The 23,276-nt window shown below is 34.3% G+C and overlaps 1 protein-coding gene across 1 annotated transcript in view; it reads right to left on the bottom strand.

The window, feature by feature from the left end:
- Positions 1-331: 331 nt before the first annotated feature.
- The window catches only part of Esp (Epidermal stripes and patches), an 80,111-nt gene continuing 57,166 nt past the window's right edge, over positions 332-23,276 (bottom strand). Inside the window, exons 3-12 of the mRNA XM_085949961.1 lie at positions 21,896-22,031; positions 21,600-21,708; positions 20,494-20,695; positions 9,810-10,030; positions 8,182-8,362; positions 7,141-7,305; positions 6,843-7,004; positions 4,727-4,867; positions 3,861-4,006; positions 332-2,912 (exon numbers count right to left, since the gene is read on the bottom strand). Coding sequence (XP_085806087.1) covers positions 2,553-2,912; positions 3,861-4,006; positions 4,727-4,867; positions 6,843-7,004; positions 7,141-7,305; positions 8,182-8,362; positions 9,810-10,030; positions 20,494-20,695; positions 21,600-21,708; positions 21,896-22,031 — 1,823 coding nt within the window. The 3' untranslated portion in view covers positions 332-2,552. The remainder of the gene's footprint in view (positions 2,913-3,860; positions 4,007-4,726; positions 4,868-6,842; positions 7,005-7,140; positions 7,306-8,181; positions 8,363-9,809; positions 10,031-20,493; positions 20,696-21,599; positions 21,709-21,895; positions 22,032-23,276) is intronic.

Here is a 23,276-nt window from a genome sequence, read left to right as displayed (position 1 = left end):
AATATATTTTACAAAAATGTCAGATATAACATTGTCAGAATGCAGAATAAATTATGTACAAATTTCTTTTATTTATTATGATTTTTTGTTGTTTGTTATTAATGTCACGTTTTGAAACTAGACGATATATTTTGAGAAATATACAACATTGTTACAAAAACATCCATGTTTTATTTTAAATAATCATAATGATTTTGCAAAGAAATAAGCGTTTCAGATCCATAATATTTGTTTGCCCTCAACGATGCAAAATGATATGTGGACATGAACTGTTTTGTCATTATATTTTATTATATTATTAAAAAGATAATATAGTCTGCCTAATATTTTTATCACATGACTGGTGTTGGAAAGATGATTTAATTTAAAATTAACACACTTAGAATTAGTTACCTTTTTGTTATTTTCACAGCAATACAAAAAGTGTAATGTCTTAAAAGGCAACAACATGCAACATACCTCACTATATAAACAATCTATGTCAATTAAATTCTATAATTCATTCGATTAAAACTCAATGTAAAACTTTTGAATAATATAAATTAATTCAATGTAAATAACTACTAACTCAACATTTTGTGATTATGTAGACATAGAAGGTTTGTAAAGTAAGACAATATGATTTCTTAATATGTAAACACAAATGAGATTTGACGGAGATACATAATTTTACATTCAATTAAGTTTACAGGTAAATTATACAAAGTACCTGGCACTATTAATGCTACCTGTGAAGCTGCCGAAAACTAAAATGATGGAAGTCGAGTTGTAAAAGCTAGCATGGTTCTACATCAGTTTTGGTGGGTGGTATGTAACACTCTATCTACAGTTTAAATTCTAAAATAGTCTGTCTAAATACGAAATACATTCGTTTGATAGGTCTTATTTTTTTTAACAGGGATTGAGTTACAAGATTTTAGTTTTCAAGGCTATATGATAGCTTCATGATTATTTTAAATACTATGAGTTAATTATTATGATAGTCTTAATACAATATCTACATTCTACGCTATCACACTACTAGGACAAAATAAAGAAATAGTAACAATAAATAACAGCATTGCGAATTAATAATTATATTTTGAAACATTTATAAAACAAATGATTAATAATTAATACTGTTTAGTAGTTTCATAAAAAAATATCTCGATTCTGTAAGTTTATTAGAATCTTTCATGTGAGTTTTTAATTACATCTGTCGGGCAAGACACCAGCGTTAGTTTATTCACTAACCTAATTCCTACAATTAACACATACATAATTAAGTCTATCACTACAATTTAACTAAATGCGATAACAATTAATTAAATGTGTATAGAGGGCATATTTAATTAGTATAGTAATCAAAAGTAAGTCGTATAAAAACAAACTCCTATCATAATATATTTTTTAAATAATTACAACTACAGTTTATTGATATTCTTTGTTCTTAAATTGCAAGAGTAAGCATATATCAATAAGAAACAATACAGATACCTACTAAGTTGCTACAAAGTACAGAATAGTCACATGTAGAATCAAAAGTTTATAATATACATATGTACATCAGATAAATTGGTTGTGAAAATCTGTATTAAGGATGCATTATTTATTTAATGCAATTATTAATTCCATCTAAAAAGCAAATACAAATGGATATGTTATATTATTTTGATTTTAAATGTGACTTAACTGGTTCTTTACTCGCTTACTATAAATAAGATAATTAATAATTAAGATAGGTACATTCTTTAAAAGAGAAATTTGTCTTGCCGGAACAAGCAATATCTGAAATTAATATCGATTACATGAAATCAATAATTCAAGAAACCGTATTTCAATATTAAAGACCAAAAATATTTGATTTCATACTTTGTAGTCACAGTCGCATACTACTTTGATAAATATTTAATTATGTTCGTAAGAAAAGTTGCACATATATAATTTTATTGCCAAAGAAAAACAATTCAAGACATTGGGTTTTTTTTCATATTATTATGCATTTGTCTGTAAAATTAAATAATATATTTTGAACCCATAACAGCTGCCATAGTCTTAAAAAGACACGTCATGTTCCACGTAGAATACAAATAAAAGCAGTTGTTTTAAAAAAAAAAAATAATCTTCAGGACAACACTTTTTTAAGTCTTATCATGTATAAATCAGGAAAATAATTTTGCTTATGTAGTATTTACATCAAGAGGTAAAACTCATTAAGTGCAATATCAAAATAGTGCACTTAATAAGTTTTATCTTTAATACGAAAATGTCTAATTATTTATCATTGTAGGATATCACATTCTAAAACTAAATAAATTGAAACAAAGAAGAACCTAAAAAATTGAGAATTTGAGTTATCAACATAATATCACCGTTATTCTCAGATATAAAGTTACCGTCTGTTACTAATTTAATTGTTACTCAAATGTAACAATTTTAAACAACATGGTTAGCGATTACAATAAAATAAAACTTCTCTGTTAATAGTCTGTGGAATAGATGATATTTCAAAAGGTTTGACTTTTTACTGGGTCAGATACGCATACTCGTTAAACAGGAAATTAATTATTAAATCAAACAATGTCAATTTCCTTGGCTTTGTAGCATGAGCTCTCCTTGAGCAGTCTGTCGATATCTTCAAACTCGTAGAACACGATGAATTCGGTGGGACTGAGCCCTTCGAAAATGTTGCAGACGCTCGGTTTAAGGTTGTAAAAGAACAGCGACTGGTCTCTGGCTTTGAAGTCGGACGTGAGAGACTCGATGACCCTGGCGGCCGTGTAGTCCGCTCCGTAGATGTGGGTGCAGTCGATGACCACAGGCAGGGATTGCCGGATGGAGTACTTGGTGACCAGGCGACGGACGTAGTCCACCGAAGGGAAGATGAGGCAGCGATCGGGGGTAAGCATCAGGTATTGCTCACCGGCACGGCTCTGGAAATAATATTTGTTTATATTATAGAATATTATTTATTTAATGACAATAATATGGAACTTATGTAGATTTCCTTCGTAATTTCCACAAAACCGTATTGATCAGAGGATAAATTTAATCATATTGACAATACTAAGTAAAAAATAGGTAAAGATTTTGATTCCTAAAGCCGAATATAGACCAAGCGAGCGAATGTTACGCTTTTTGTTGAGCGAGCATAAGAATTTCGCTGGAGTGGGGGAAGAACAAACATTTGCTTGCTTGGTCGAAATATGGCTTAACATTAATTGAATTAGAAGTATGTAATTGAAAGAATAAAAAAATGAACATAATCTACTGGCGATGTGTTGGGACAAAATCAAGTTTCAGAGTTTGTCTTTGCGATATCTATGTACACATTTAATAACCTTGGTATTGACTGATTTCAGTGAATCGGAAATACACTATGTATGCTAATGAATCTGAATGCGAAATGATTTACAGTTGATTTTATCGTTGGTAACCTTTTTATTATTAATATATCGTCGGTGTTTTGTAAAAAGGGCGAATCAACCATTTTGACGAAATCGAGATTTAAATGAAAATACAGTATGTACCCAACTAGCTTTGTTTTGTAAAAACGGCGAATTTTTATCTCTACAGGAAAGTACTTAAAAACGATAATCGACTAAAATTAAATTAATTAAAATTACGAAATAAAAAGCAAATGTGACATATTAGGCCATTTAAAATATTATATAATAATACCTATTATAATGACAGTATTCTTTCTAAGCTTTATTATAAACTTGTTAGATATTTATAATCATCTACAGGTAAAAAACAAATAAATGTCAAAAGTTAAAAATCCTCCTCCTGTAAAGGAGCATTTTGGTTAATTCGCCCTTTTTACAAAACACCGACGATATATTTGTGATATACCCACATAGCATTAAAGGTATACTTACAGTGAGTGTCTCGACAGATATCTTAGGCCTGGCCGCATGGTAAAGAATAAAGACCACGTTCACACCGATTCCAAGAAGGATTCCAACTTCCAACGGCAAGACGAGGCAGAATATGAATGTTCCGATTCCGGGGATCAAGTCTGATTCTGAAATGAGAAATTAATTGTCAGTACACATAATAAGCTAAGCATAATATGAGGCTCCACAGAGTGAAGGTTAAAATACATAATACTTTCTTTCCGAGACATGATAGTTAGCTATTTGTCCAATCTATTGGGATAATGCTCTGGAGAAAATTATTAAAAAAAAAATGTGAATTTTTGTCATACATACGATTCAGCTTTTACTCACTACTCTACATCGATTCAACTGGGTATATAATAATGACTGGTAATAATTATTTTAATTCAAATTTATAATAATATTAGTCGTAATACATTTATTTGAAACAATAAGATAGCATAACGTTAGTTAAGAAGTCAAAGTAAAACATGCAGCTGGTGTTGTTTAGCTTTCTCCACATTGCAGAAGAGATTAATAAAATAGATATGTAAAAGCCATTGCCATTGACCAAGGTTTTGAAGCAGAAGCAGCCATAAAAGAGTAAAATAAATTGCACTGACTGCCCTCAAATATTGAATGCTTATTACATTTACATGACAATCTTTAATGCATTATTATGATACAGATGTAGCTATTGAAAATAACATATTCTTTAACAAGTGTTCAGGTTTATCCCATATTTTGCCACACTTGAGATCCGTAGCTTGTTGTACCACAACCAGTAGGGTAAGCCAGTTCCCGTTTTGTGTTCAATGTTGGGAATGAATTTAAGTAAGAATGAGACGTTCTGTATATGCACTTACTTTTGGATCTCCACATAGGCTTGACAACATGGACTTCAATCATGAATATGACAGCTGCGATGATGACAGCAGCCAAAGATGATTTCGGGATGTACGCGAAGCATGGAGTGAAGAAAAGAAGAGATAGAATTACCAGCATGCCTGAAATAAAACAAAACATCAGTTTATTACACAGTCGGTATTATTGAAATTTATCCTACAAGATGCAGATGTGCCATTGGATCGGATCAGACATATTATATTTATGACACAACATTAAATTCTTATTAGGTCGATATTTAGTTTGCAGGTTTAGGTTTAGGAAAGGTTACAAGTCATCATTCATAACTGACTTTTTTGGATATGTTTTATCTAAAGAAGCATAGTGCTGTCCAAATATAGGTAGGTACATAGTTCTTGAATTAAGCCACAATTTTAAGCCTTTCGCACATGAACGATTTTTAGTAAATGAGAGCGACTGGACATTTTTGAATGTTAAAATAGAAACGAAGATTTTGAAAAAACTCTTCTATACCAAAAAAAGGACCTCTGGTCTACTGATTAAGTTAGCCACAAGTGACATCGCATTGCAGTGTCATTTGAAGAGAACTTCGCACTTTTACTGTGACATTTTTGTTTGTTAATTTACAGGTCTGCCCTCGGTATAAAACGCCTCGTGGAAAGATTATGTAAATCATTAATTTTATGTAGGCAGCCAAAAGGAATACATTCACTATTATTTATAAGATGAATCTCTCTTCTTGGTCGTGCACTCATGGCTGAGGATCGTGACCACATTTAAATTTCGCCATCCTCTGAGCGACCAAGACTTTCCATCCTTCTCGATCTTCCGCTTCTCTCAGGGCAGAATGGATGGTGCCCCCAGTCAGCTCTTTCACTTGGTCGCTCCATTGCGCAGACGCTCTTCCTCTGCTTCGCCTTCCCTGGAGGCTACCCAAAACTACCAGTCTCGATAGTCAATAAAGCATAACATCATAAGGGTATTAAACTCTCTGCATTTTTCAATTAGTTGTCTGATGTTTAGAATTTGCTCTCGAGTTACTCATGTAAAATAAAGAGAAATGTAAACAAAGCAACATACTGCAAACCATGCGAAGGCGAGGTTCCATTTTGTTTTCAGGGTTGCCAATAGAAGACGATTTGATATCACATATATAAATACAACCACAAATACAATAGTTTGATTCTAAAATTAAAACTGCCTTCAAAATTCCTCAAACAGAATGTGTATTACACTCCTTCTATCTATAATCCAAATTATTTGGTTAGAATTAATGGATAGTATGCATTTAACGGCGTCTTATTAGTATGGAGTAAGGTTTAAATACTGAATATTCATTCCCGTACTACGAAACTGTCATTCACTTGTCACCCTCTAAAAATTAGCCATGATGTCTATTGTCTCTATTTGACTTCAGTTGAACATAGACTCTTCTTCTTCTTCTTCGGCCATATTCCCCCTTTAGTTGGAGCATATGGACACCACGCGGTGCCTCCAAAAATCCCTGTCCCTCGCCAGTCTTTTTGTTTCGTTCCGAGTCAAACCAGCATCCCGTAGCTCCACCTTATACACTCTATAGATTAAGTATTTAGCGACCATCCAGGATGCTGGAATCCAGTCGGCTTGAAGAACAGGCAAGCCATGTTGAGGTTCTCTTCTGGCATCCGCAGCACGTGCCCGAGCCAGGTCCAACGTCGCCTCTTCACTCTCAGCGTAATGAGAGGCTGCTTGGTGTGTTCCCATATCTCCTCGTTGCTCCTAAAGTCACACCCAGTATCTGTAGCAAACATCTGTCTTCGAAGCTCAGTATACGGTTGCTCTGAGGCTTCGTAAGGTGCCATGATTCGCTACCGTAAAGCAGCACCGTCAGAATACAAGCAACGAATAGGCGGCATTTAGTTTTGACTGAGTACAATCGTGAGTCCCAGACACTCATGTTGAATGTTGCTCCAGCCTCTTATTTGGATAGCGAGCTCTCTGCAAAATGCCATCTCCCGTGATGTGTAACGCCAGGTATTTGAAGCTATCGACGGTCTCGATGTTTTGTCCGTCGCTAAATGGTTTATATGCTGTACATATTAGCGAATATTTAATAGACAGCTCAAATGTATTTACCTGTGTAAAGTCCTCCGAAAGTAGTCCTAACTCCCGAAGCATGATTGACAGCAGCTCGTGCAACTGATCCTGTAGACGGGTAAGCCTGGAAGAATGAGCTTCCGATGTTTGTCACTCCCAGCGCAATCAGTTCTTGGGTTGCGTCTACTGTTTTGCCGTTAGCTGTAAAAAAATAAAATCATTAATTATTAAACATGGCTTCAGGGATTGGAGATAAACCGCCAATTATTTTAATATATTAAGTTACAATATAGAAAGCGGTAGCGGTCAGAGATGTAGTGTTGAATTTAGTTCTCACCGAATGCTTTGCAGATGGCGATGTTCTCCAGCAGCCCAATAAGAGGAACAACAATCAAGCCTGAACCGAGCTCGGAGCACATGTCGATGAAACCGTAGGTAGTGCCATTTTTCTCGTAACTAAATGAAGGCATCTTTACTTCTGGGAGGCCAGGGGGAATGTAACCTGAAATCAAAATGAAATATATCAATTAATATCTATTACACGCATTCATGTTATTTGAATTCATAAATACAGATAGATCGTTTCATTAAATATTTTATTGGTTTGATTTAGTTTGCTTATAGAGACAGAGATAGAATATTATTTTATTATTTATATTCCATTTAAAAATTTTTAGAATGGCAATATTTTGTTCTATTATTTGTACTTATGTTTTATTTTGAAGTTTGTTTATAGTTTGTTTTCATGGCATCTAAATATGCCATGTTTTATTTTCAGTTTCCAATTCTATTTGAACCAAAAGATGTGTAAGATAAACGGACTTATGGACTAACATTCAAATTAGCTGCGAGTTATTTCACATTATTAATTATACTCCCATTTGTCAAAGACCGCAAGTATTTCAACACAATATTAGATTCACACAAGCAGTCATTTTGTCAGGATAAATTCTGACACTAGTGTTAGGTATTTTACGAATTGCTCTTTTTTAAAAGCATTCACATTATAATACAAATTTAATGTAGGTAGCTTATTGTACATAGGTACCACCATTTCGAATAATTAATAAACAATAATAACATTGTGTTTCAGTTACATAACTGCATGTTAAAAATAATGCCATCATTTTAATAAAAATATTAGATTTAATAAAAATATTTATATAAAATATAGTCTATCAATAAATTCAACCACATTTCGAACAATCAAGAATTGTGAACTAATTATGTAATACTAAAATTTGATAAGGCTCCCTCTCGTATAGTCCAAACAAACCCTTTGATTTAGAATTATCTGTTTATTATGTTGCTAAGTTCAACTTAGTTTTTGTGATCATGTTGGGCTTCACAACAGAATTATTAACTAAAGCGTGCTCACCGATCAGTTTCATTGGAGGCTCGCTTCCATCGTACGCGAAGGAATAACCGATGAGTCCACAGACGATGACCACAAACGCGTTCCTGGTCGCTCCGAAGATCCACAGTATCTTGTTAATCACTCGGTGCTTTGTGCTTTTCAATTCTTCCTCAGCAGGTCCAATCTTGTACATACCGATAACCTGCAATTAAAAAATCCTCAATCAAACATACTGTCTATTACAGAAGTAATGCATTGTACTAGTGACAGGAGGGTCCATCATTATTAAGGTCCTTTTAAACGTCAGTTCTGTTGTCCGTACAGTTGAGGTTTCCGTATTGGTCCGGTTCAGTCGAGGTTTCAGTTGCCAGGTCAGTTCGGAATCGGCGGTGTATATTTATGTATTTTTTATCCACTAAAAATGAATATTATTTTTATAATTACTTTCTAAACATATTGGTTGGTGTAATATAGCACCTATATTTAAAGAAATTAATAATAATATTTCAATCCAAATTAGAAAAGTAGTATTAAAAATATGGCAACATACTAATTTACACGTCAATTTAACTGGCAACTCGAAAAACGGTTACGAAAACTGATAGAAAATCCATCCTGTCTTGTCTCCGTTTTGGTTTCCGTCGGCCGCTTCCGTTTTGCATTTACACATCAGTTTAACGGACAGCTCGATAGAATCGGAGACTCATTGGATAGCAAAACTGATAGTTTAAAAACACCTTTAACTGGATGAAATACACATACCATTGTGTCAATTAAAATAAAAGTCAATTACCATGTTATGCATTCCTAAGCAGAACACACATGGTCCTCCATAGAGTAGAGGTTGATACCAGATGAAGGTCTCCCACAGGAGACCACCTCAAAGGGCAGACCGAACCATCATATTTCCCAAAATACCACAGCCTACGTCCACTCTACGCGGTTCTCGCAACCCTCTGCCGAGCGTAGCCCGCCTCAAAGAATCGTAAATTCAAATTCTTCAGAATCACGCCAAACACAGACGCGGCCTGTCAAAAACGGTCGCTCGCACCGCCACTAGTCGATTCGTCGGTAAAACAGAGAGCGCGTTAATGCCGGCAATCTGACAGTGGGATGCGCGCGAAAAGCTCTCTCTTTCCCGTGACGCCGAACCAACAGCATCGCCCGCAAAAGCTCTCTCTCGTATCAGACGTCGACCAACCAGGATCTCTGCTCGCCTCGGACGCGAAGCCAAGCCAGCATCCCCTATTCTCCAGCCAAAAGGACCGTGTCGGCGCCAAGCAAGATACCAAGCTAAAGCATTCCGGACAGCCAGCCAAAAAGACTGCATCGCCATGACCAACCCACCGCCACGACAATAACCTGTACCCACTTAAAATATACCAGCCTTGACAAAATACCCCGTGCGTTTCTGTCTCCCACCCCCGCTTTGGCCTTGACGTTATCACGGCCTGCCATCTCCGCTTAAGAGCGCGCGGAAGGCCGGTGATACGGTTATATTCTTCTTCTCAGTAAAAAAACTGGACGTACAATATTTGTGCACTGAAACATATTCTGCTACAATATCCTGTATTGTATTAACTTTACTGTGAAATAATATACATTATAATAATGTCACACAGCTTGCTGTGGTAATCTTTACAACTTACCCTTATGAGCAGAAGAATGATGATACAGGAAATGCCCAAAACAACATCCCAAGGATGCGTGTTGTGAATCTCGCTGAAGATGGAGACCCATTGCTGTAGGAATGTGGATCCCTTCACTGTGATGCAGAGAATGTCTTTCATCTGGGAAGTCAGAATGATGAGGGCGACCGCTGATGTAAACCCTGACGACACCGGCCCGGAGACAAAGTCTATCAGGAAGCCTGTGGAAAATATGATATACAATAAATTTATTTATTTCTATTTGTTTCTATAATAGTGGTCATATCGATCAACAATGTCAGTTACAAGGCATCTATTTCTGAATACCAATATGTCCCCAATTATTTGAACATTAATTATTGTGGTAAATGATGTTTTTATGTTTCAGGCGTAAATGGATGGTTTTAACATCTTCCATTGTATTGCATTTTTAAATGAGTATGTCAATTTTACAATGCATATTTTATTAGCTGAACAACCCTTAATTGATTTTACAACGTTTTTATTAGCTCGTATTCTTGTTTGTCCAGTACAAATCTTGCAATCGACTTTTAACTAACTTCCCGACTAGCAAGACATTTGAAACTTTTAGAATATATCAGAACACGATGCCAATGCATTCTTTTAATACTTTTAGACATCTTTAAGCAGAATTGAATTCATTTTCAGTTAATTCTGTTTTGTATGAAAAGTTATTTCGGAAGAAATCCGTAATCCAATCCACTATTATTGGTTGTTAAGGAGATGGTCCTAGCAACTAAATTATTAATATATACGTGCGTTACTATGGAAATCAAAATGACATTTCAGTATTCTATATTTGTTTGTTTTTATTTACTTCATATCAAGTACAAGTTTGAGTATATTGAGCATAATAATTGAACAGAAAATTTAAAAACGTTCTATGTAAAAAATTCTTTTTATCTTGTAATTATTCATGTTTTTATTGTCCTGCTATTACCATATTTTATATAAATATCAATGATGATCTAATGCATAATTTTAGGTCAAGCTATTTATCTTCTAATCACCCAATATGAAGCGAAAGATATTTATTTTTAGACAGCAGAATCGATAGACATATCTACAAATAAGTAGGTTACTATAACGAGACTTTCTTTATTTACAAGCAATGCAGTAATTAATGTTCCCAACGCATGTCAGTTGTCAATTCTATCCAGTAGTGAAGGGTGGAAGTAGGCTGTTAAGATACGCCATAAATAGTCCATATTAAAGTTTGTTGGCCATACATATACTTGTTTTTATTGAACTAAGACTATATTTTACAGATGGTATTGATTAGTTTTTAAAAATCAAATAAACCCTGCCTAACCAAACCATTATAGTTTTGGTATATTTTGGCCGATATGACATTGTGCACACTTTTTCATTCATACTTATTTGTTTTCGTTGGATTGAGAATACATAAACATACGCATTGCTGGTTCCAAACTATAAATAAAAAATATTCTTCTCTCTACAAAATATCCAAAGTTATGTATGATTTAATTTGTTAATTTTAGATATTTTAAGGATAGACGAGTATTTTTTGACTATTATCTATTATGGCTTGGTTTCGCAGGGTTTAATTGAATTTTAAAAACTAACCAACAGCATCTGTAAATTGTAGTCTTATTTCAATGAAAACATATACGTATGATTGACAAAGTTTAGTGTGCACTATTTATGGTGGATCTTAACAGCCTACCTCCACCCTTCGCCACTGATTCCACCATTCTAAAAAATTCTTGCATCACTATCAAGTGTTTTAATACAAAACGATACGAGGTATCCTGTTTATTATACTAGTAGTAAAGTTCATCTCTTTGGTTAGGTTACATCGTTTACTTCAAACTGTACAAACAAAATAAGCATGTACTTAGTCATTTAGTTTTTTATTATTATCAATGAATATTAAATCAAATCAACACCAGACCTTTTGCAATCTAAGTAGAAAGCATGTGACTGCCGCAGTTCAAGTATTTTTCCACTACCTCGATAGAGAATCAATATGCGAGTGTTTCCTATCACAACATATTCATTGTTTTTGACAACAAAGCGTTATTGCCTTTGACATACTCAATTGATATTTGTTGACTATTTAAAATCAGTGTCGTTTACTTATTGATTGCTTGTATCGACATTCATACTGTTAACCCCATCAATGCCAATGTCTTCTGCAGACGTTAATTAGAGATAATTCGGCACGAGGACTTAATTCAAGAAGTGTTTATGTTAAAAAAGTCCAATCTCCAAAGTTGATGATGGTTTTTTGTTATTAAGGCTATACCTCAGTTGAGGCATGGTCTAAAAAGATCGTGGCTAGGCGATGCGCGGATTGCGGGTCGCAGGTGCAAATGACGCATGCCGAACGAAATATAATTTGTCATATAAATCCAACATGCGTCCATTTAATGTTCTATTAGTAACAATAATAATATATTCATTTACATGTTTTCTTTTTCAAGTAAATGGGTAACGTTTTAGTCATCTTTACACGATTTAAGAATTAATACCCCCATCGCCATCATGAAACAAATTGACGTATTCACACCTCGACGTTCGCTCTCCGACTGCCAGCGAGTCCAAAATTTCGTCGCGCCTATAGTTGAAAATTATTTGCCGTTTCACTGAAGTATCGTCTTAATAAACATTCTTCTTTCTGTGCTGTATTTGTTATCGTGATGACTTTTTTACCATGGCCGTCGCTGCTCCAATGGTCCATTCTCTTATCTCCTTGTTACTCCTAAAGTCAGACTAGGAGTGATGAGGAGATGAGAGAACAAACCATGCGGTCTCTTATCACGCTGAGAGTGAATAGGTGACGTTTGACCTAACCAGAAGAGAACCTCAACCTGGCTTGCCTGTTCTTTAAGCCAACCAAATTCCGGCGCTCTGGAAGGCCGCTAAATACTATGTATAGATTATATACGGCGGAGTTACGGCATGAACTGGAATGATCCAAGAAGGCTGGCCGACAGGCATTCTTGGAGGCACCATATGGTATCCATGTGCTCCAACTAAGGGACGGACATGGCCGAAAAAGAAGAAGAAGTCGCTTGTTTAAACAGGGATTGAGTGGTGAGCTCAAACTAGTTTCTGAAATATCCTATTATTAATATTCTATGCATTTGCAGCGTGGAATGCCTTATTTGTGATTTTCGTGATTAATTATTTAAATAATGATTGTTAATTTTATAAAATACTTTTCTTAAGCTTATACAATATATGAAAGACGGATCTGCAACCACGCCAAATACATTTCAGAGCACAAGTGTGAAGCTTACCATCGTTAGCTTCACTAAGCTTTTTTAGTTTTATTTTCATAATAAAGTATAATATTATATAACATCTTTTCTCAGTCACAGTGTTGAAAAAATAAATAACTCAGCGATGATTTCCATTATTCCTGCCGTCGTCATAATAGTAGGTAATAAAAATCTAATTCGATGGAATAATAAAAATGATTGAAGAAGTCTCAGAGCACTCCCCCTCTCAATGAGTCAAGCACAGTAGCACCGTCACGACGGTTGTCGGTGATTGGCTAGGGTCAGCGGGGCCGCGACTTATGCCGGCAGTCATGTGCTTTTCATCAATCACATGACGCGCATCCCGCCGTCTAATTGAATGGCCTCTCCCAATTTCGTTTGTCAGAATGATGACACTCATAACGCGTGCCAATATAATCTACATCGGGCAGCATAAGAAAACATTTTAATAAGAATTACAGGCGTTGAAGAAAACCAGTGACATATTTAGGTAAAATGTTGCCCTTCATCAGAATTTAAAACAATTCATTACCTCAAATCAAATCCTGGATCTGACAAGTACCTACATCTATTGTTTTTCAATTTGTGTATGAGTCAGAGTATGGACCTAATAGGTTGAGCAATGGCTGACATCCATTTCTCGTAAAAACAAAATCTGTTAATACTAACCTCCACTCCGTGGAGGCCCATATGATCCTATTAGGATCGGACATGGTTGAAGAAGAAGAATAAGAAATGGATATAACATATAAATAAAATCTTTAAAATATTTATACATATTATCCACAAATTGAATGACATTAGTGCCGTAGGAAAAAAAAAATTTGTCGTCTCCACGGAACTACTCTCAAAAGTTATATTATTCATATAATAATTTGCCACCCCTGCCCCCGCACGGGATGTTACTAAAGAGGAACTTCTTCTATTGAGACAGAACCAAAAATACAATATACCAAAGTGAAGTTGAAAAAAAAGGTTACTAAGTCTAATGATTAATTAATTAGCTGCAAGTCATTTCGTATTGTGTATTCAATCGTTATAAGCTCACACATTTGTTTACTGTGATTTATTTTCCAGGGCTGCACTGAGATAAAACGTTTAGAATATTTACGTGAACTTTTACAAAAAAGTGCAGCAGTATGTCATAATAACAGTTAATCTCTAAAATACCTTATAAAGTCGGGTACTCATTAGCAAGTCATAACTGTAACCGTCCCAGATACTGTAACCGATGACAATAGATGTGATAAAATTATTTATTAGGCTCGCGAATTAATTATATGGTGTCTACTGGTTGCTGTATCTGCAACGGTCACAGTTACGGGCTCGCTAATGAGTACCCGGCTTAAGATGTGCGTTCGTTAAATATCTGACTTTTATTAGTACCTAGGTACATTATATTACTCAAGGTACTTTTTGAGTTCTCTAAAAGTTTAAAAATTTATATACTTACCTACATAACTTTATGTATATTTTATAAAAATAATTGTGTTAGATTTTTGTTATATGGCCTACCTAGCTCAGATGGTCAAATTAATTTTTCAACAAGATAAGTGATATTCTCTGGGATTTTATGAACCGGAGGGGCGCTCCGGTTCATTTTGAGCTTTGAAAATATCAATTGTGAATTGTGACTCATTGTGAATATCTTTGTACTAAGAACTTCTAATCTTATTTTAAATTTCTGATCAGGGCTCGAAATGGACCGGAGCGCAGTTCCGGTTGGTAAATTATTATAAATTCACCGAATTGTATATACCTATAATTCATTTATTTTTTATAATAATGAAATATGTTGATATTTTCGAAAATTATCGAGCGTTTCGGTTCGTAAATTTTTCCATTCCGAGCACTGTTCTGATAGATACGATACCTCCATTACATTATAATAGTCGATTTATACACTATCAATTATTATACATAACTAAAACCGTTTCTACCAGAAATTTATAATTATGTAGGTATTGCAAATTTAGTTGATGGTTCATCACTTTTATATTATCTTGATTTTCATTTATGGGGTTTTTTATTCCCTTGGGTTTTTTATTGGTGGCCCTGATCTATGCACCCCATAGATGAATAATTAACCCTGCCTAATATGTGCTACACTAGTGAAACTGGTACATTCCTACGAATTTTGTCGAATATATCAAATTTCACAATTATAGCCACATGCGATTTTTTGTCAACAAATAGGTAGGCCAATATAGCAATTGGAATTTGTGCCAAACAATGACAAGAATTTAAAATATGTATTTATTCACACAATTGCCAGGAAATAAATTATATTAAATTATTCTGTGGTCGGTAGATTTACTTAGATGTTTCCGATCAGTTTATTTTATTATCTCACAGTTGGAATTAGTGAATGATGGCCGTTCCTATTACGACTTTCCATCATTCAATATTGATTTATTAAATTTACAACTACGAGCCTATTAAAAATAAAAACGTCTTCATTATTAAATTTAATCTATTGATCAATAAAAAAAAGTTAAGTACCTATATATTATTATTATTAGAGTATTACATACTATACATATTTGTGTTTTTATAAATTTCTCCAGGGAAGATTACAAAATAATATGTACTAGCACAATGTTATTCAATTTGTCAAGTGGTTAACAGTCTTGTCAAAAGATGGCTACAGTGTATTCACTTTTCAAAATATTAATTTAAAAAAGTAATATATTTTTTTTGTATTATATCATCAGCGCATCTATTCTATACACAAGCCAGTTTACGAGGGTAGATTATCATACGGGTGGTTCAAAATAATTATGGATCAAGTCCATCAAAATGGATCCTGAGATATTTGGAGCTAAAGTTAAAACTCCTTTTGTATAATTCAGGAATGTTTTCACTGGTAAGTATATACCTACTTACCATATTTTGATAGTACATGGATCAATTAAAATAAATAGTCGAAACATAAAGGCATATTCAGGCTTTATTAATATTAGCAAATTAATGTTAGCAAATACTTCTTTATACTGCTGAAGGACCTGTCAAAATGGACATCATTCACATTCAATTTGATGTCTTATCAATTAGTATTGCCATTTATGCGGAAAATTGTAGAGCTACAATAATTGTGATATTAACACACAATATAGAAAACTGTTTTATCTTGCCACTGAAACGAAAAAATCGAATTTTATGGAAAATGGACTTGATCCATAATTATTGTGAACCACCCATGTTCGTATTGAGGTATTATAATTGTTACAATAAGTTAGCCGTCTAAACAGTCAAAACTGCTCACTCGCTCTAAAATTTATCACAGCCAAGAGAGGTTACAATTACAACTATGTAACTTATTGTAAAAATTACAATACTTCGAAAAAAAATATGAAAAACTACCCTTGATAGCAGTCTTGTGTATAAAATAGATGCGCTGCGTGTTTTATTTTAATATTTTGCCAGTGGTGAAACTAAATGGCATAACCCCCATAATGCAGGTGAGGAGCAGAGTTTTTTTTTTAATGAAAAACATACTCACAAATTACATTATTTCCATCACAGCCTATCAAAACCAGTATAATTTTTCAGTCTCGAATAAATAGTATGTCGAATCAACAACTACCTACCTACTTAATTTTATTATGTTATCTCGGCCATCAAAACTAAAGAATCAAAATGAAAATCGTGAAAAATCTGATCTGAACATAATACTAACGTTTGGAGACTATGTATACGAATATTTAGCGCTGCAGGCGAAAAACCAATTTTACACAATACTACTGTTATACGGTTGTAAAATCTACTATTATTACTTCCATATTTTGCCGCCCACAACCAATACATGACGTGTTTGTCGCCACGGTACGTCACATACGTCACGGTACGGTACGGTACGGTACGTACGAAACATAATATTATTGTATTGCACTTGACGTAAATGTATCCAGTTTTTGAGACAAAACTGATGTCTGTTATCCAACATTTTTAAGAGTAAATAATATGCTTCCATCGTGCCAATTTCAAAGCGAAAAAGGGTCCAAAAAGAATCTCATAGATCTCACCGAACGATCAATCGAAATTAATTCAGTTATATAAAAAGGTAAGCTAAAATCTGCAACGTTTATATTATATTGTGACATTTTGATGTTACCGATTTCTCGTTTACCCAGAGACTACACGCAATACATTTTTGTTAAGTTTGGGGGTGGTCCGAATCTCTTAATGACTATTGTTAATAACGTTATTAAGACAGCGCTCGAAATGGAAAATTTTACGAACCGTAACGCTCGTTAATTTTCTGAAAATATTAACATAGTTATCTAATAATATTATGTGTGTTTTCTAAAAATAAGTGTGTTAGATTTTTTGTTATATAGCCATTCTATCTCAAATGGTAAAATTATTTTTTCCACGAGATGGAGCGCCAATGTTGCCGATTTTACGACCCGGAAGGGCGCTCCGGTCCATTTCGAGCCCTAATTAAGAAACGGTTTCTATTTAGAAAACATGGGCGTCGCCGATTTATAGGTATATTTTCGAGGTAATGAATAAAACTAAAACTTTGCACTAGTATGCATCGTCGTTTATCGTGTGTAGCAAAGGAAAGCAGTACTTTATATAAAAAAATAGGGTTGGGCAGAATTTCAAGTTCCACCACTGTAGTTTTCTATAACAATTAGAGCCATTAGACTCGTGTGTCCCCGTCTGAAATCGCCCATTTAGTTATGTTTAAATGCGGAATCTCGCCACGCCGGTGGCTTGCCACAGGTGTCCCGTGTGAAACGGCTCTTAGGCATGCTGTACCTATCTCTAAATTAATATTAAATATAGCGTTTGTATTTACTCACGCCCACTTGGCAACATAATTGTTTAATGTATGATGTACCTAATCTTAGTGTCTACAATAAAAATGATTTTTTATTGAGAGCCCGACATCTTTATTGCAATTTTCGTAATGAACAATGACATCTAATGTGTGCCGATAAGAAAAAAATATCGGACCTACGGGTCAGAAGATATTTTTGTTATATCCAAGAAAAGAATAATATATTGATAAGTAATGGACTTATTGCTCTCTTTTTTACAAACCATATTAATAATGATTGAAATACATCAATGACAATAAATTATTTTTGTTGAAGCCACATTTCACGTCTTGATACTATAATTGAAAGATATATCTGTCAGTTTAAGCTGCCAAAGTTTAAAATTTTCATCTAAGGCACCTATAAAACTGCAATACATACTATTTCATTCCCTTACGTTATCAGTGGCAAGTGGAGGACATAGGTACATAGTGCACACTACACTTTGTCAGTCATACTACTTATTTGTTTTCATTGAATAAGATTACATATTATTAGTTTACAGATGGCGTTGGTTAATGTGTTTAAATTCATTTAAGCCCTTCCTAACCAAACCATAATCGATAAAAAATATTCTTATATCAGCTATTCTAAAATTATGCATGGTACTCGTAATACGAGTTCTGCAAGATGATACATTCGATGGTAGAATTGAATGTAGGTGTCACTAAAATAACCCAATTTTCACATGTTGTGTATCTCACTCATTAAAAGTCTACTTTCTTGATTTGAAAATAAATTGTCACAGTTTTTCTATCTTGGTACTTATATGGGCCATATTATTATGTTCTTGTAAGAACCTAACAAAGGGTATGTACTTTTATCGCGGAATTCACGAAATATTTGCTTAAATTTCGTGCCAATTATTACGCATTTGTCCTATGTAACGAATAAACGACGCTTACAAGCTGTGAATAGTGCGATATTCAACGTCGTTTTTTGTTCAATTACTTCTCTAATTAAATTTTCAGTGAAATGTTGTATTACTTACTATTTTATTGATTGAAGTCGTTTATGGCAGCAATAAATACTACAAGTTATTTATTACTTATGCAATTTTTATTATTATTTCGCTATTCCATTGTAAACAATGCAAATGAAAATGATAGGTAAGTATTTTTAATATTGTTATCGTATTGGTGGTAATATATATATATATATGTATATTATATATTTAATTGTCTTGTTTTCAACCAATAATAGTATAAAAATCGCCTATAAAAATATGATTGAAAATACAAGTGTAAAAGTCAATGAATATTTTAAATATTATGTTATTATTGGCTGTGTTGGCAAATAAAATAAATGTCTCAATCATTTTACGAGATAATAAAATGCTGGGAAATTGTAATTGCAATAAGTAATTAATAACTTTTATATAAATTGTTAAAGACAGAGTATTCAAAAGACCGCGTAAAAAATAGTGCTCGGTAAATTGTATGAATACATTGTGGCCGAAAACGTTTGTACCCATTACGTGACAGAAGAGAATAACATTTTTATCGATCAGCAGTTTGCCGAGTGGTAATATGTACGAAATTTAAAAGACATGTGCTATTTATTCCATATACGAAATTTATTCAAAGATAGTGAGATTCTGATGTTCTGATGTCCTATTATCAGATATTAGAAAGTTATCAAATGGTTTACATGTAGATTAATACCGCACGCCGGCACGACCACTGGACGTTGAGATTTGAATACCGCTATTCACCGTACACGTTAGATCAGGTAAGTGCCAAATGCAAAGATAACAATAAAAAATCTTCGTTAAATTAACATAAATAACACATGTAGCGCCATCACCGAATAGTGGCAGCATGCAGCAGCAGGGTTATAGCCTGGGGGCCCGGTGTGGCGGGTCGACCTATTAAGTGAGATAAACACAAACACCGCAAATTTGCTCTAATAGTAAAAAAAGTCGCCTGCGGCACTATTTCACGAGTGGATTTTAATTTAATTATTATTTTTAGCGTGTTTACTTATTAATAAAAATAACCGAATACGGCGAACGGTCGCATGTTACTTGGCTATCACAAAAGGGCGTCGCGATCAGTGCTTCATAATATGATGCCATGTGCCGACAATTCAAGTGAATTTGTTTAAAAATACTAAAAATCGCTTAAAAAAACACGGAACCTTGAGTTCCACGGAATACCATTTGAGGAACACTAATGTAGAACATTACACTGCCCTGAACCTTAGCGATAGGTTGGAGGGCCCGCCAAACATCGTTGCCTGGGGGCCCGCTTCAGGATGTAGGGGCCATGAGTGGCAGATTTGGATGCCTGGCACTTGTAGACGCTTGAGGCTTTTAAACTTGGACGCGTATGTGGCGTTTGATAAAACAATCATATTGTAATAAACTATTTTTTTTATTCAACGAAGCAGACACAAAATTTCAGAACGTAACATTCTATATAGTAGATCACATTCAAGGAACAAGGAATTCCGCTTAACATTCTGAGGCAGTTGAGTATGACCAAGCATCTGAACCTAATAAATGTATAATTATTCAGCGCTCCGTGACTTTTTATATTATACATAAATTAGGTATTATATAAATTGCAATAAATGTTCTCTTACCTAGTCCCAATACTCCCATCAGAAGTTCAATGACTCCAACCAGGAATGTAAGAAGTACAGCGTGCTCGATTCCCAACCCTTTACTTCCAACCGCTTGGAAGGTCATAAGGGAGGCGATGGCCGTTGGACCCATGGGGACGTCTTTGCAGCTGCCGAAGAATATGTAGATGAACGCACCAAGGAAGGAGCCGTAGAGACCATACTGCAGAAAAAGAAATCATTTTTTAAAACTTGCCAATATTTAAACTTCTAATTTGGTTTATTATTGACAAATAATCCAGTATATCGGCTGTTTTTTAAAATTGTTTGCTACTGGCTTCCTGTAAAGTGTAAACCGACAAGAACCGTGTTTTATTTAGACATGAATTTTATGTCAGTACTATATGACCCAAAGAGGTTTGACAGTCTGTAATATACGGCCATATATCTCCGATACAACATTTCATAGTGAAGTGTGATACGGCGAACTGCATACGTACAAGTTTACGGACACGGTAATTGATTGTTATGGATTTTCATCCACACTTTAATTCACAACATCGTTATTTTCAGCAGTGCGTTTATGTTTTTGACGGGTTGGATTCTGAACATCACAAACATTACCATTTGACTCGAATTTTCCAATTAAATTATGAATAATAATCTTTGTAGTCTGATTATTTTGATCATAAATTTCACGTAATGCCCGAAGCGTACCTATCTCGAATCGATTTTTATACGCTGTAAAACTGTATATCTTTCCATGATGATTTGCCAAACAATACTGATCACAAAATGTCAATTTTGGTGGGAATCAAAAAAAATGGTTTCTATGACGTTTCAAAAATCTATAGTACTAACTTGTACGTATACGTTGCACCAAACTCCGTTATCAGTGCCGGATTTACCATGGATTGGCTATAATAGCCCCTTTATACCTATGGTAAATCTAGGCCTGCTTACAATGTAAGCTTTGTACCCTGGCAACGAGACGCCACTTTTTTGTGCTGTGTTTATGTGCATTGGTTGTAGCATTTTTGTTGATCTGAATGCAACAATTGTTTTATTGGATTACCGTGATTAGTATACTGTTTATAGCACTTTAGTATTAAATAATATGTAAATACCTGAGGAGGGAGACCAGCAATGTTGGCGTAGGCAAGGGACTGAGGAATCACTGTTAACCCGACAGTGATTCCAGCTATCAGGTCGCCAACTGCTACTTCTCCATTATATCTGCAACAAAAAGAATTTTGTTAGAGGGAAGTCAAGATTGACTGTCCAGTCCTTGCCATATATACGTATGGCTTTTCCAGATCCATATAGGGTGGCAAACAATAAATATACAGTTCCATGATAGATATTTAATTTTTTTTTTTAAATATTCCCAGTAGCTTAGGAATTGAGTAGCTTTTGAACTTACTTAGGTAACCAGGTTAAAATAGGCAGTCTTTTGTAGAGAGTTTTCTTGGTGAAGAGCTTCTCGGCTTTGTTCTTCGTCCAGGGTATCACAGATTGGAAGCACTCCTTCCAGGACGCCGGAGGAGAGTCATCGGTAACTGTGGGCACAAAGAAAAAAGCAATCTATTAATTATTATAATAATAATATAATCCTTCCTGCACTACTAATCTAAGGATATTTTTTTATGCAATGAATAATGATAAAGCTACTCGAATTTACGAACAGAAAAATAATAAATATATATTGTTTGAAGTTCTGAAAATAGCTGTGCCTCCTAACATAATAACAATAAACGTGTACCTACAGGTTGCGCATACAAGGAGGTAGAGGGAGGGGTTCGGGTCCGGACCTCCCCAAACACGTAAAAATATGAACCCTATCCTCTTAGCATTGTACGACACACAATACCGGTGTCAGTGGAAGACCCGTGACTTTCATAAATTGAATTATTGCAAACATCGGAAGTATCTAATGATTGCTTTAATATTCTAATGCGGCATGTCTAAAAGACAAGACGGCGAGGACGGCGAGGACGACACGAATGTTCCGAATAATTATTATGACCCTTAAGCCACGCGCATTCGATAACCACATGCATTATGTGTTTATTACTAGACTCAACATGCGGAGTGTTTGAGTAAGAATGTATACAAAAAAGTGTGTTACTCGATTGTGCGACTAGAAATCATGAATAGTAGGCGGGGTAAATGTGGTAAAAAATGAGATTTTTTTAACCCCACCGCCTCCTTAAAATCATTAAAAACATATGGATATTTAATTAAAAGTGGACTCCACCCAAAACTATATTTCTATGTGCGCACCTGGACGTGTACTTTATAAATCGGTGGCGCATAACCATTTTCCATATCTTGCCAATGTCCTGGTTATGAAACTAGATTGCGGATAAAATATCTATTTCAATTCAATTTCATTTTTTTTAACATACTGTGGACATTACAAATTATAAGTTTAAGACGTTCACAACATGAGATGAAACATTGTTATAAAGAAGAAAAGTAATAAAAACGATAAAAATGAAATGATAAAAAGAGAACATAATACTCGTAATATGAACATATAAAAGCAGTGAAGGTGTCAAAATTCGATATTGCAAACCTACGTCGTCATATTTATCATTTAATGTGCCAAAAATGAATTAAATAATGTCGATAAATAATAATAATAATAATTAAAAAAATCGATACAATACGTAATATATTATTCTGGTTGGGAAACACTGCTTTATATTGTTTTTGCGAGATGAAGCAACTCAGGAGAAATTGCACAAGCGAAATATTATGCAATACTTATCTGAGAATTTAAAAACAACTTTTTAACAGGT

The sequence above is a fragment of the Rhyacophila brunnea genome, unplaced genomic scaffold, assembly GCF_057557595.1.
Source record: "Rhyacophila brunnea isolate RB1 unplaced genomic scaffold, BYU_Rbru_1.0 scaffold_22, whole genome shotgun sequence".
NCBI classification, from domain to species: Eukaryota; Metazoa; Arthropoda; class Insecta; order Trichoptera; family Rhyacophilidae; genus Rhyacophila; species Rhyacophila brunnea.
The sequence above is the reverse complement of the archived record's forward strand: the minus strand, read 5'-3'. Positions and strand labels throughout refer to the sequence as shown.